This window comes from Periplaneta americana, chromosome 6 (genome assembly GCF_040183065.1).
Source record: "Periplaneta americana isolate PAMFEO1 chromosome 6, P.americana_PAMFEO1_priV1, whole genome shotgun sequence".
NCBI classification, from domain to species: domain Eukaryota; kingdom Metazoa; phylum Arthropoda; class Insecta; order Blattodea; family Blattidae; genus Periplaneta; species Periplaneta americana.
This window is the reverse complement of record NC_091122.1, coordinates 124,912,959-124,927,952: the sequence shown is the minus strand read 5'-3', so window position 1 is coordinate 124,927,952 and position 14,994 is coordinate 124,912,959. Positions and strand designations below refer to the sequence as shown.

At 34.4% G+C, this 14,994-nt stretch overlaps 1 protein-coding gene across 2 annotated transcripts in view; it reads left to right on the top strand.

Annotated features, from left to right (window-relative positions):
* Positions 1–417: 417 nt before the first annotated feature.
* Positions 418–14,994, top strand: part of LOC138701704 (glutaminyl-peptide cyclotransferase-like) — a 32,819-nt gene continuing 18,242 nt past the window's right edge. Inside the window, exons 1-5 of one of the 2 annotated variants that reach the window (XM_069828887.1) lie at positions 418–786; positions 903–1,046; positions 1,197–1,469; positions 1,749–1,910; positions 12,507–12,732. In XM_069828887.1, the coding sequence (XP_069684988.1) occupies positions 685–786; positions 903–1,046; positions 1,197–1,469; positions 1,749–1,910; positions 12,507–12,732 (907 nt within the window). In that variant the 5' untranslated portion in view covers positions 418–684. The remainder of the gene's footprint in view (positions 787–902; positions 1,047–1,196; positions 1,470–1,748; positions 1,911–12,506; positions 12,733–14,994) is intronic. The other variant, XM_069828888.1, reaches the window with a different exon arrangement.

Genomic DNA, 14,994 nt, shown 5'->3' with positions numbered 1-14,994 from the left:
CCCTTACTTCCTCCTCTTGCAAGAATTAAGCAAGCAATATGTGGCTTCTTGTATGTGACACAGCCACAAGACTCGCTTACGTTACAAAACATATATCTAAAATGGTAAAATAATTATCTTAATCCAACTTGCTTTAATCTTATTGATAATGATATGAATGTGAGGTTATGTTCTCTTAAAATAATATAATGATACAGCAAACGAATCTATTACTATCCAACCTTTCATCATTGCTAATATCAAATAAACTGTAGTCAGCATTTGTTATATTATGTAAAATTAACAAATAAAGCATGCACAGAGTTCCTGTCATGATTGGTGTTCGTCTTCTCATAAATACATCCATATACTACCGCCATAAAATTATCGTCTGCACTCTGCAACCTGCATGCCTACGTCACGCGTGACGTCAAGGCCAAGTAACGGGGGAAGTGAGAGGCCGACGACGATGAGATTGTGACAGATTATTGGCGATCTTGCAGGGGTCGTGTGCAATGTGTGTACAGTTTTCATCGAAATCGAACGCGCAAGGTCGTGGGCGGGCAATAGAAGTCTTCCTGATCTGCTGACACTCCCTTTGGTGATATTTAACATATTTCAATCGCCTATTAATGTTATCCATTCCATACTGAGCTGCTCAACAATACACCTGAATCTGAGGTAACATTTTCAATTGACCAGAAAATGCTGACTAGAACAATTCTGTTGCCGATACTGGTATTAATAAATAACATATATGAAGAAGAGGCCGCTTCCAATGTGGCAACAAGATTGGCGAAAGAGAAGGTACAGTACATAGACATACATTGTTGTGTCATCTCATCAATAGGTTATAAACTAGAAATTAGGTCATGTTGGTGTATAGAAGAATTTTTAATTTGTTATATATTTTATTCTTATAGAAATCACATACTCCAAGTATCCTCAATGATGATCAAATCCTTAAAGTAGCAAGTCTGTCAAACGTCAATCACTTTGAGATTGTTTTGGACACAATTCTCATACCAAGAGTAGTAGGCACTCCCAACCATGAATTTGTGAAACAGGTAAGTTGTTTTCAAATACATTTCTATGACAACAAACACATGGATAAACCGTATAATATGAAATATACATGAACAATGTCAAAATAATTAGCATGTAACTTATTTAATTTAAGACTTCCTTCACATATATTTTTCTTTTATAAAACCTAGTTTATCATTAAAACGATGCAAGGACTTGATTGGAAGGTAGAATCGGACCCATTTATAGAAGAGACACCAACATTTGGACCTCTCCAATTCGAAAATGTTATTGCAACATTAAATCCCAATGCAAGAAGATTCCTTGTTTTGGCATGTCATTATGATTCCAAATACTACAGAGAGAATATTTTTGTTGGTGCCACCGATTCAGCTGTACCATGTGCTATGATGATGAATTTGGCACATGTAATGAATGAGCCGCTGAAGAAAACATTGTCAACGGTAAGTGTCATTTAATAACACTTTAGGGCCTACAAGTTGAAATTTATTCTGGAAAGAACCTTCAATTACTTATTTTCTTAATCAATTGTGTTGAGATGTAATTTTCAACATTGACCACTGACAACCATAGAAAACCATTCCATTCTGTTTTTTTTTTTTTTTTTTTTTATCTCAACTAGGCCCTAAATGCCTAATTATTGATTTTGTACTAGTATTCATATATGAAGCAGTGACAATATTCTTCCTGAAAGAATACTACAAGAATATTTTGTTTTTCAGAATGATTTAAGCCTAAAATTTATATTTTTTGATGGAGAAGAAGCATTTAAAGAATGGGGTCCAACAGATTCAATTTATGGAGCAAAGCATTTAGCTGCAAAAATGGAGCAAACTTCGTATCCAAGAGATAACAGAGATGGTACAAACCAACTCGACAGACTGGTAAGTGACCACTATGCTACGTCATAATATAGTCTGTGTGGTAAAAAAAAGTTTCTTATAATATTCTCTCACTACTAGCCTGTTTCATCTTAAAATATTTTAGCTTGTATATTTTTTTAATATACAAACACAATAGGCCTATCTTGGAGAATTGAGCGTTTCAGTTAGAAAAATCCTAATTCAAATGAACTACTAACTACCATTGTACTAAATGTATTTAATATTAATAGGTCACTAAAATCTGTACTTGATCATGCTTCAGTATTCACAATTCTTTTTAATATTAATTCTTAGTTCAACAAATGACAACTAATTAATGTGAACTTGCTGTAGCTAAAGGTCATGGCTTCTCTTACTGTTAGAAATGATCAAGTAACGAGTTGTGTTGAAGGTCTCATCAATAACAAGGCTTCTTAGTGTCGGTCTGTAGTGAAGGCCACTAACACATTCCATTGCTTTTACTCAATGCTTCCTTCTCCCAGTTGAACACCTTGTAGACAAACACAATCCGAAGATTGTACTGTAATAGCAATATTTTTCTTGTAAATTTACATTATATGCACTAGGAAGTCATCTATAATAGTACATTTCTAAAACAAATTACAAAATTATTTTTAAGATGTTTCTATTAACTTTTTAACTATTTAATAAGCCTATAGTTATTGAACAAATTAAAATAATAAGAAAATACGTGATTAAATATAAAACCCTATTGTTGTTGTTATTATTATTATTATTATTATTATTATTATTATTATTATTATTATTATTATTATTATTATTATTATTATTATTATTATCACCACATATTTTTATTCTTCATTTTTTTAACACTTATATAATCACTGATGAACGTTATTGAACAAGTAATAACTATTTCACTGTATTAATATTATAATTATAAGTTTTGGTGGTAAATTACTTGATTGACTAATAGTTTGGACGTGGTTTGCGACTAAGATTCAAAGGATGATGCAAACCATGTCGAAACTAGTCAATCAGTAATTTACCACCAAAACTTATAATATTAACACAGTGAAGTAGTTATTACTTGTTCAATAATGTTCATCAGTGACATATTTTTATTATCTGAATGTACTGTAATGGAATTTCACTAAGTCTGACTTCAGAGGTAGACAAATCCTGGGCACCAGTCGCCATGGCGCCTAAAAATTGTTACATGGTGCCCGAATTTTTTTACCAAGTTCAAAAATTGTCTAAGACTTTTTCTTTTATGTCGCTACAACCTTTACCTTCTACATCAAGTTAACAAAAGCAGTCCTGGGAAGAAGTTCGAGTGTGTACTTTTTAAAATTATTATCGGTATAATATTGTTTCATATATTTTACTAAAGTACCTTTAGCTTAGTTCGATTGGTTTTCTCATTGAACATGTGGGTAAAACATAGTGGCTCTTGAAAAATTTGGAATTTTGTGTATTCTTGCTTGACTCTGAAAGTAAGTGAGTTCAATTTAGCAATATATAAATTTACCGGTATCAAAAACTTATATATGGCAATGTAAATAATAATTTTTATGATGGCAACATGGTAGTGTTCTATAGAGACGTAAACAAAAAGCTGGAGTGAAAACAGACTGTTTGTGAACTAGCCTACATGCTCAGGTAATTTCAGAAATCGATTCTGGATGCCCATAATATAGCTTAACTTATTCGGTAATTGAGTAATAATAATAATAATAATAATAATAATAATAATAATAATAATAATAATAATAATAATAATAACAATAATAATCCGTGGTGCTACAGCCCACGAAGGGTCAAGACCGACCAGCTGGCTGCTGGCCTCACGACCACATGCCGAAGCAGAGATGGACGATCATCCAACCAGAATGGCGGTATCGTGTGATTAGCACGATGAGTCCCCCCCAACCATTATAGCTGATTTGCATAATCGGATTTCGCTACATATCGTAGCTAACGATGCTGGGTGGGCACCAGTCCCATACACTGGCCGAAATTTCATGAGAAAATTTCTTCCCTCATGAGGACTCGAACCAGCACGCATTCCATAACGCGAGTCCTAGGCAGGATGACTTAGACCATGATGCCACTGCGCGAGACCTCAATAAATTTATACAGATCCAAAAACAAAATTCAGGTAAACAAAATTTTGTTTCTGGTTCTGTACATGGTTTTTCTCAAACTTTATAAGGAAATAATGGGATATACTTCCGGATAAATAACTTTTGCTTTCTTTAAAATTCTTACATTCGTGAATATGGTGCAAACATGATATAGATCTAGCAATATACCTGCCGGTTTCTCCCCGAAAATGACATATGGTAAGATTCGTGGTGGATAAAACAACTGTGTGACAAGTTCTCTTCAAGGTAATGACACCAGAAATGACGCAACATAATAAGAAACGAATTAATGTAATTCCACTCTTCTTTATTAGTTCATTCTACTACTACAGTGGTTACCTGCAATCATCATAATAGCAAAAGTTATAAGTAAAATAAAAATTGTAATATAAAGAGAAGAACTATACAAGTAAAATATTTTTAGTAGGCCTACCTAGCAACTTAGATCTCATTTCTGTACGACTTTATGTTAAACTTTTCTTCCGTTTCGTTTAATTCAGTTCATGACTGAAATAAAATAAAATCAGAAATTGCATTTTCACATGTGTACAGTACTTCAAATTTTTATTGCGTTATGACTGCCTTATCAAATCTTTCGATTCTGAACAGCCACACTTTAAGAGAGTCATTAAATAAAAACCACCTCTATTGTATGTATATAATAGCTGCAGTTAAAAACGTACTTAAATAAAGCGAATATTATTATTCTTCAACCTTGCCATCTTTTTAATTTCCCGTCCTTCCATCTTAAGTACTACAGTTTCTATGTCATGTGAACTCATTATTAACAAATGTGGCCCAGAACTTGTCTGATGTGGGACCCCCATATTTAGAATCAAGTTCTCATTTCCACTAAAGCTTCCTGGTTCTATTTTTACACTTCTCACTGTTCTGAATCGGAGCCTAGGTAAATAAAATTGAGTACCATGTCTTTCCCGAAGGTAAAATGCGGCCAGAGCGTGGTGCTGACCACATTACCTCCTCCTAGAGCTGAAATAGAAAAGTATGATCCTGTGCACCTCAATAGCGTGTATTTAGACACTTTTTTTTTGTTCTATATCACTTTTTTATAGGCTTGAAATCTTTAATAGCTAACAATTCCAAGTTAGAGTTTCTGAAAAATAGGAAGAAAACAAATTCCTTCTGCTATCTGTGAGCAGTGGCGCACCCAGAAATATGGTTTGCGAGGGGCTATTTATAATCAGTGTTACAGAGCAACATTAAAGCAGTATACTCTAGCTCAGTGGTTCCCAAACTTTTTCGATCGCGGATCCCTTTCGACTTGAAAAAAGATTCACGGATCCTCAAATTAAATTAAATTAATTTAATTGCTAGATCAGGGGTTCCCAACCCGTGTGTCGCGAAATTTTGGAATTGAAAAATAAATTTTATTGCATCCAGAATGTCTCTTTACAACACATTTTTTATTTGCAACAAAGTCTTTGATATGGTACATTTTATTTTGAGACAGACTTTACCAATGAAACGTGAACACCTGCAACAATGCTCAGTTCAGTTTTTCAACCATAAGGCCTCGTAGAGAGAAACTCTGTGCAACCCATCAAGCGCAGACTTCACATTAATTCTGCAGTGCTTGGGAAAAGTGACATAAGTCAGTTTCCACAAACCTTTTTTGATAAAACTTATTGACAACTTACACTGGTTTATGTCGATTTGATTTTTTTCTGTATGAATTATTGTAATGGGAGAAATACTTATGTATTTTTTTCCAAGCGAGCAGATGTTCTGTAAGTTGTCAATAAATTATCAAAAAAGGTTTGTAGAAACTGACTTATGTCACTTTTCCCGAGCACTGCAGAATTTAAATAGGAGAGTTTTCAAAAACGATAATAAAAAATTTTTTATCGGACATCCAGCTTAGATAAGTTGGGATTTTTGATACATACCTTTGTTTTTTTCTAATGCCACTCAAGTTGCTGCTTGTTCTTGTAGAATTTTCGATTGCGTGTTAACATCAACTTATCTACAATACTGGATATCCGACACTACATAGGAGTTGTTATCAGTACCTGGTGAAACGTGCTGGAATGGCACCTTCTTGTTGCATTTTTCATCATGGAACCGAAATGTGTGTGAATAACTATGTTGTCAATAGAATTCTTCTTTGAATTCCGCTTAGATCTTGGAAGTCTTAGTTTGACGAAAAGGAGGTTAAAAACGACAAAATTCCCATGCAGTGAACAGTAACCTCTTTTGATTCTAAAATTAGAGCAGAAGTTTAATATTTTTCACATGGTTCAGGACTAATTTTGAAAATTTTGACATCCCATCTCCCCGTCCTCTATAAAAAATTCTACTTACACAGAGTTCGACTACCTTTTTCTCCAGAAGGAACGTAGTGATTATTATTATTATTATTATTATTATTATTATTATTATTATTATTAATAATAAAATCAAATAAGTGTGTCGCGATATCGTGGGCGTTAAGTAAAGTGTTTCGTCAGTCAAAAAATGTTGGGAACCACTGTGCTAGATTAATATAAATATATATTTTAATATGCCTCTGTATTCATATTCTGTACGTATTTAACAGAGACAATATAATTAATTGATGAACTAGTGGACTTACTCGTGTTAAGTATGTAATATTTGTCCGGCTTACAGCTGTTTCAGTGCTTAACGCACAATCATCAGAGCCTACTAGATTGCGGCGTCATCTTGAACTTCTGTGCCTGTTAGGAGGGTGTGTTTTATTGTTGGAAGGTGTTGAAGTGTGGAGTCGAATAGTGTGTGTGTACTGAAATTGATCTGTGTGTTGAGGATTTGATCGGGGTGTGTTTTAGTGTGTTTGTATATTGTATGTAACAACACATACCACACAGTGCAACACTAGCATCATTCGATATCACCAACTTATACACTAATATACCAATACAGGACACATTACAGATACTAAAACAAATGCTCACAGATAACAACACACCACAAGAATACATTGAAGAAATCATCGAAATCACAGATCTCATAACAAAGCAAAACTATTTCACACACAACAACAAATACTACACCCAAACAGAAGGATTGCCAATGGGATCACCCATATCCAGCATACTAGCAGAGATATTTTTACACAACATAGAACAAGCATACATACTCAACAATGAACACAACAAGTATGCAGACAACATAATATACTGGCACAGATATGTAGACGATATACTCATACTATACAAAGGAAACAAAAGATAAATACACAAACTACACCAATACATAAACAAATTACATCCAAAACTTCAATACACACTAGAACTTGAAAACAACAACTCCATAAATTTCCTAGACATCACCATAACAAAAATCGACAACAAACACACCTTCAAAATATACAGAAAACCAACCACCACCACCACACACATACACAACACATCTAACCACCCCATACAACACAATGCATTCAAGACAATGGTACACAGATTACTCAACATACCCATGAACCAACAACACTACAATGAAGAAGTGAACACAATCAAATACATAGCACAAGAAAACAGATACAATCCAAACATAATAGACAACATCATAAGGAAGACAAAACAAAAACTTAACAAACACAAAAATACACAAAACACAACACAAACACAAGAACACAAGAAATACATCACACTAACATATGAAAACAAAAGCACACATAAGATCGCATCTTCATTCAGAAAACAGAAATACAACATAACATACAGAACAGAAAACACACTACAAAGACATCTCAACACACAAAAAACACAAACAAATAAATACGACCACACAGGTGTATACAAACTCAAATGTAACAGTTGCGACAAGTTCTACATAGGACAGACAGGCAGATCATTCCAAACACGCTACAAAGAACACATTAAAGCTATAACCAGAGGACACAATACATCTACATACGCCGATCACATAACCAATACTAACCATACATACAGTAACATAAATACGGACATGGAAATCCTACACACACAACCCAAGAACCAAAAACTCAACACACTAGAACAATACGAAATATACAAACACACTAAAACACACCCCGATCAAATCCTCAACACACAGATCAATTTCAGTACACACACACCATTCGACTCCACACTTCAACACCTTCCAACAATAAAACACACCCTCCTAACAGGCAGAGAAGTTCGAGATGACGCCGCGATCTAGTAGGCTCTGATGATGGTGCGTTAAGCACTGAAACAGCTGTAAGCCGGACAAATATTACATACTTAACACGAGTAAGTCCACTAGTTCATCAATTAATTATATTCAAGTGTTAAAAGTGGTGTACGCAAGATTCAAAATGGAGAGACAATATGTCTACAACTACATTAATTACCATGCAACATGCAACATGCATAGCCATAATTAATAAACATGCAGTAGTATTTATAAAATGCGTGTATTTTTTCAGTAATTACATGCATAATTATAAACAAATTACCCTCAAATTGCTAATGTTAAGAATGATGTTCTATCCTCGTCTCACAACTCGCACGGTATGACTACAGTCTAGTATTATAGGCTGCAGTCACGAAGCTTGAGTTGTTGAGGGTACTACAATAGGAACAATCAGTGGCTTATACTGGTTAAAGGGTTTGGGCTACCGCTGACCCTATTACTACACAAAATATATCTAACAATTACTTTAATTTTAATTACTATGGTAAAACTAATAATACAAAATTATTACATTATGTTATATTATAAACTTTTTCTTTTGTAATTTCCTTGGGCTACCGCCGGTAGCCCGCAAAATACGCCCCTGGGAACAATATAGACTGTGCCGGTACTATTTCGCATTGTCTGTAATGAGGCGATAGTAGTGGTATGACGCCTTTGTAGCATTTTCATTGTCGGTTTTCGTACTTTTCGCGGTATTCTGATACTGTTTTAACCCTTCAAGTTTACGTTGAAAAAAATGTATGTTCTTTCATTCGGGGTGGTTTGTTTCCAAATGTCTACGCAGTTTTGTGGGCAATAAAGAATGGTTACTTAACATTTTGTTATATCGCAAACAAAGGACGTCAAGAGCAATTTTATTGCTTGTAAACGTAAATTCAAGAGCCAAATATGATTCATTATATTTTCATTTTTTGGTTGATTCACCCGTTTTTAAATTGGTAGCATTGGGTGTGATACATAACAAGACGATCGACTGGTTTTGAATTTCTAGAACTGTACTTTTTATTGTCTTTTATTAGCCACCAATCCATCGGGACGACGCTATATAGGCCTAATATGAAAATTAGAATTACCGTATTCGTAATATTAAATTAATATTATATTATGTTCGGAATCAAAGACACGTGGTTATTAACACACAGTTTAACACGGACATGCTTTTAAAGACGTAGCTTGTAATGCAACGTTTTATGCTATATTTTAGGTACCTGGTTAATCACACGAGCAAGGTCTTAGATAAGGGAAATGGAAAACATTGTGGTGAATTAGTCAGGATGTGGTCAGACAAGTTACCTAAAGTTGTTAATAGGTACAGTATCTATGTTAGAACACAATGAGTACAGTAATCATTTCTAAATGGCTAAGGAATAAAGTTTTGAACATCAAGACACGCATGGTTACAATTTCATGTCAAGTATATTATACAAGTAATTTGCTTTAAATACCAATCAACCAGTGGCGTATACTGGTTAAAGGGTTTGGGCTACCGCTGACCCTATTATTACACAAAATATATCTAACAATTACTTTAATTTTAATTACTATGGTAAAACTAATAATACAAAATTATTACATTATGTTATATTATAAACTTTTTCTTTTGTAATTTCCTTGGGCTACCTCCGGTAGCCCGCAAAATACGCCCCTGCAATCAACCAACAAACATTCGTTTCTGGGAAAGCCTTTTAACAACTACATGATAAAAATTAACTTCCTACTAATGTTTGAACTTCTATTGTGAGATAACTTTTAGAACAAATATTTTTGAGTGCAAAATATCTTCTTTGTTCCTGGATTAGGAACTTGAGCGAGTTGCAACGTCAGGAGTCACGTTTTGCGCGTATTCTGCTTTCTGTATTCATTTTCAGAATATATATGACTCTCTCTTCAATTCTCTCTCCCCTTCCCCTCTCCTCCCCCTGGAAAAATAAAGGCAGAATAAACGTAGATTCTGGGTAGATCAATGAAATAAAATACGTTATCTAAATTGGCTCATGCAAAAAAATGAGAAGTGACGAGAAACATTTTAAAAATTTCACCAGAATGAGTACTACTACTTCTGATTATGAACTTTTTTAATTGGTTATTTTACGACTCTTTTTCAACTGCTATGGTTATAGAGCATCTGAATGAGATGAAGGTGATAATCCCGGCGAAATGAATCTAGAGTCCAACAACGAAAGTTACCCAGCATTTGCTCTTATTGGTTGAGGAAAAACCCCGGAAAAATCTCAACCAGGTAACTTGTCCCCAACCAGGATTTGAACCCAGGTCCACTTATTTCACGGTCAGGCACGCTAACCAGCGGTGGACGAGTATGAACTACATTAAATCAATAATGACTGCTAGTGCAAAACAGAGAAGTAAACCTACTAGAAATTACTCGTATTAGTTATTATTCACCTGGTGCTTTCATCTCATTTGCGATTTCCTCTCACATTTTAGAAACCACATTATTGTCGTGATATTGTTTCAAAATGAGACTGCACAGAACGTATCTTTCCTGTACTAAAACAACTAATGTATTCGCATCTTGCTCCATTCTGAATAATGTGCACTACACAGTAGTATCTGCAAATAGTGGAATCTTGCAATTGTGGACATGGCTACTCACGCATGTGCAGTTTTATTTTAGACAGTTTTCTTTATTAAGAATTTATCCGTGATCAATAATAGTTACATCGCAATCACTACTCTCTTAACAAGCCCACACCTACGACGACGATCATCACAAAAAAGATTACTGAAACTTAATGTTGATAATGGTTACTGTGCTTTTAAATTTCGAAATAAATTTAATTGTTTATAAAAAAATGTTGAACATTGATAATAATTTAACTGATATTACGAAAAAAAATACAATTGAATATGTTAATTCCGTATTATTATTTCCACTTGGTAATACTTATGACCATTACTGTTCGATCACAATAGTTGAAAATTTTGAACTGAAATGAAAAAAATGTGGATCATAGACAAAGAAGTGATGTCACTGTTGCATCATGTGTTTCACCTACTGTATCTCAAATGCAGGAGGAAAGAAAGGGAGGGGGCATTGTGAGTTGCATCACTATATAACATGTACACCCTTTGACATGGCAAATAGTCGCTCTTCTGTAGCATGAATTTGTAAGTGTCGTTCGGATTAATGCGAGATTTACACGGGAAAATATTAAACATCGAGGTCCGAGGATGAAGTAAAGTCATAGCAGCAACGTATCTGTATGTCACGAAATGGCATATTCCCTATGAAGCCTTTATAGCTTAGCGATGGCTCTTTCTTCTCGAATGCTTCGAATCTCTCTATTAAAACGCAAGTGTGTAAACACAGCACACAATTCCCGAGCTATTTCGAGGTGGGACTTAGTCTCTGAACAGCAACTAATTTCTGTGTCAAAGGGTGTACATTGCAGCAGCTGACCATCTCTATGGATTTGAAATACCAGTAACCATTTTTGGCTATGTCCTATCCTAGTTCATCTTTCAAACAAATTAATTATTTTTAACACTAGAAATTTCTCTTGGAATTATTTTGGGAGTGGGGATATTAATTTTATTAGGAGGACGACACTTCTGGCTCTATAATTTGCTAGGGCAGAGAGTGCCTTGCCCACCCCTCTCCTCCCACAAAGTCGGCGCCTATGGACACAACATTCTTTATATACCCGTAATTCTGGATTTCTGATACGCACTTTTATCCTTTTAATTAAATGAAGTAAAAATGCACCGTCTTCACTTTCAGAAGACATATCTGATTATGGTGGCCAATTTAATTTTCTGGCAAGAATATACTCCACTATCATTAACATTTCAGCACACTGTTTATTTTCTATTAACTCATTAACGCACCTTATTTGCTGCAGTCTTCTGCTAAGCACTACAGAAACCACGCATCTACAGTTCATCAAAATTAGCTAGAGAATCCAATGAATTTGATGAACATAATTTCACCGACAATTTTAAGAACGATTCCTTTGAACTCTAGTGGATTAAAACTCGTGCCCATTTCAACATCCTTTAACTGATCAAAAAATTTACCTAATTCCAGTTACCAAAATTATGTTAAAATACCGTACAGAATATATTCAATATTATTCATTTCAAAAGATTATTTGTTTGTTATTTTATTGTTTAACTGCTAACAGAACAAGTTTTGTGTTAAGTCTTTTATAGCACTATGAAGAACCACTTCTACATTTGAGGTTCCAATGGTTGTCAGACTAGAAAACACGAATAGACTATTCACTCTGTGTTACTGCAGATATTTCCAATAGTTGTACTTTTTAATAAAGAAAACTTTATTTTACAGGATGTGTTGGTTTTGTTGGATCTGCTGGGAACCCCAGATCCAATGTTTTACAGTTACTTTAAAGAAACAGAAGGATGGTATCGACGGATGATGGTAGCAGAAAAAAATCTAGCAAGACTAGGACAGTTAGTACAGTATTCAGTAGGCAAGCCTGATCAGTATTATTTTCAACAACGCTCAAGACACAGTTTTATTGAAGACGATCATGTTCCTTTCATGACGCGAGGTAAGTTGCACAGTTAGTTGAAGTGGCTGATTGAAAGTGAAAGTGTGCAATTCCTAGAATTCCACACATTAATCTAATGAGAGAAATATAGTAAAAATATGACCATGCATTACGATATCAATTTAGTGAGTTATTCACACCCTGATTTTGTGTTTTTTTTTTTTTTTTTTCAAGTTTTTTTCCATCTCTTTATTTAGATGATTATATACATTCTATGATGATAGTTGAAACATTTTGTTAGACTAATTATTATTTTATTTACTATTTTATAGTAATACCACGTAATAAATCAAGGTATCAGGAACTGTATGTTTAGTCAACTGTTCAAAGACAGGTTGGAACCTCGTAAGTGATACCAAATGGCATCAATCATGAGGCAACTAAGCCAGAAGATAATGGGGTAGGGTGGCCACTTCCTTTCCCACTCCATTGCATACATTGCTGACTAGTAATATATTTCACTACCGGACTTAAGATGTATACAAACAATTGCTCTTCCTCTGACACATATCGTCAAGTGAGATGTATTGCCCGATATGTATTAACCCTGATCAAATGTAGAGCATCGATTATTCAAAACAATTGGGGACAGGGGGTGTTTGGATAACTGATTTTTCGGATAACCGATCATTTACAAAAACAAATTGTAACGGTGTCATAGGAGCAGTATGAAACAAAGAAACGCTGATATTAAACACAAAACTGTACATATATATTTTGTATCATACGTCTTATAAATAAAACAGAGAATTGACTAGCCTAGTTTGACAAGTTCAGACTGGCCATTAAAGTAGGCCTACAGTTTAGGAAAAGAAGTCCAATTTTTTTTTTTTTTTTTTTTTTTTTCAGAGCTGAGACTTTTTTTTTTTTTAGTAAAATTCACAAACAGTGCTAGCGGAACTTTTACATGGCATGCGCGCAAATTTGAATTTGCCAACTGGAACACTTTTGGTTAACCAATGTTTCGGTTGATTGGTATTGATGCTCTACTGTATATCAGATTGGCCATTCCCATGTTATGGAATGGCAGTATATACTATAAAAGAGAACAACCAACAGGACTGACGAAAATGAATTTTTTGGTAACGACCAGTCGATGGAAGTATTGCTGCAAGCTATTACTCCATGCAATTCCGTAAGGGTTATAATGTGACTTCTTTTGCAGTCGCTAGATGGCAGCATAGTGAAATTAATAAAAGATGTTGTCTTGAAAGTGCATTAGGCTGTTCAATCTGTTATATGTGATCAGGGGTATCAGCCAGAATCTCAGTCAGAGGTAAAACAGGAACTGGTAAAAGATTTAACCAATAAATGAATGGGTAGATATGAGAAGAAGGAATAGGATCTTCACATTATAAGAATAAATGAAAATGTAAATTAAAACTGTAGTCTATCCAAAATAAGAGCCACCCTTGAAGTACTCAGGACGGAAGGCAAAAGAGAGTTCTTCACTTTTAATTTTTTCTTGAGTATAAAAACTGTTATTTCACAATTTATAGCAAAGACGTGGCGTATTCTTATTATTTCTTAAAAATAATACACTACAATTCCTCATACATTGTGAAATTGTCCATAAAAGTAATTGATAAACGAAAGTTCGTTTCTACAATGCATAACAAATATGGTGACGAATAATATTGTGTTTGTTGAACAAATTGTAAATTGTAAAAATGAATTAGAAGCCCAGATATTTGGTTTAATATAACATGTCGTCAATTTTTTATGTGGATGTAGAATTCCATATCACGAAGAGAGGCATATAAATGCGAAATAGATATTTGAAATTAATAAGCTGCAACATAACAACAGCTTGGAGTAGAGTTGGTCAAACACATGCAGAGAGTAATATATTAAGAGGGGATCCTACATTGAACGAACTATAACATGATGTAGATCACCAAGAAGCATTAGCTGCCCAAGATAAAGATGGAAAATATCACTATAAAAAAGATTATTATGATGTACCGAAGTACATCATAATAATATGATATGTGTAAGTAATCACTTAGTGATTCAAGACAGCGCTCATCCCATCGGATCTTGGCCACTTAGTCACTCGTAATGTACATAGTGCGTTTGATATTGTGCCATTGCCACACAATTCTGTGACACAGTACATGAGGATAGGCCACAAAAGGGAAAACTGAGAGATAGAACTGAAACTGAGGAGATTCGATCCAGCATCAGAGCTGGAATCCGATGTGGCTTAGTGGATAAAGCATCAGCACATAGAGCTGAAAACTCGGGTTCGAGTCCTGGTGC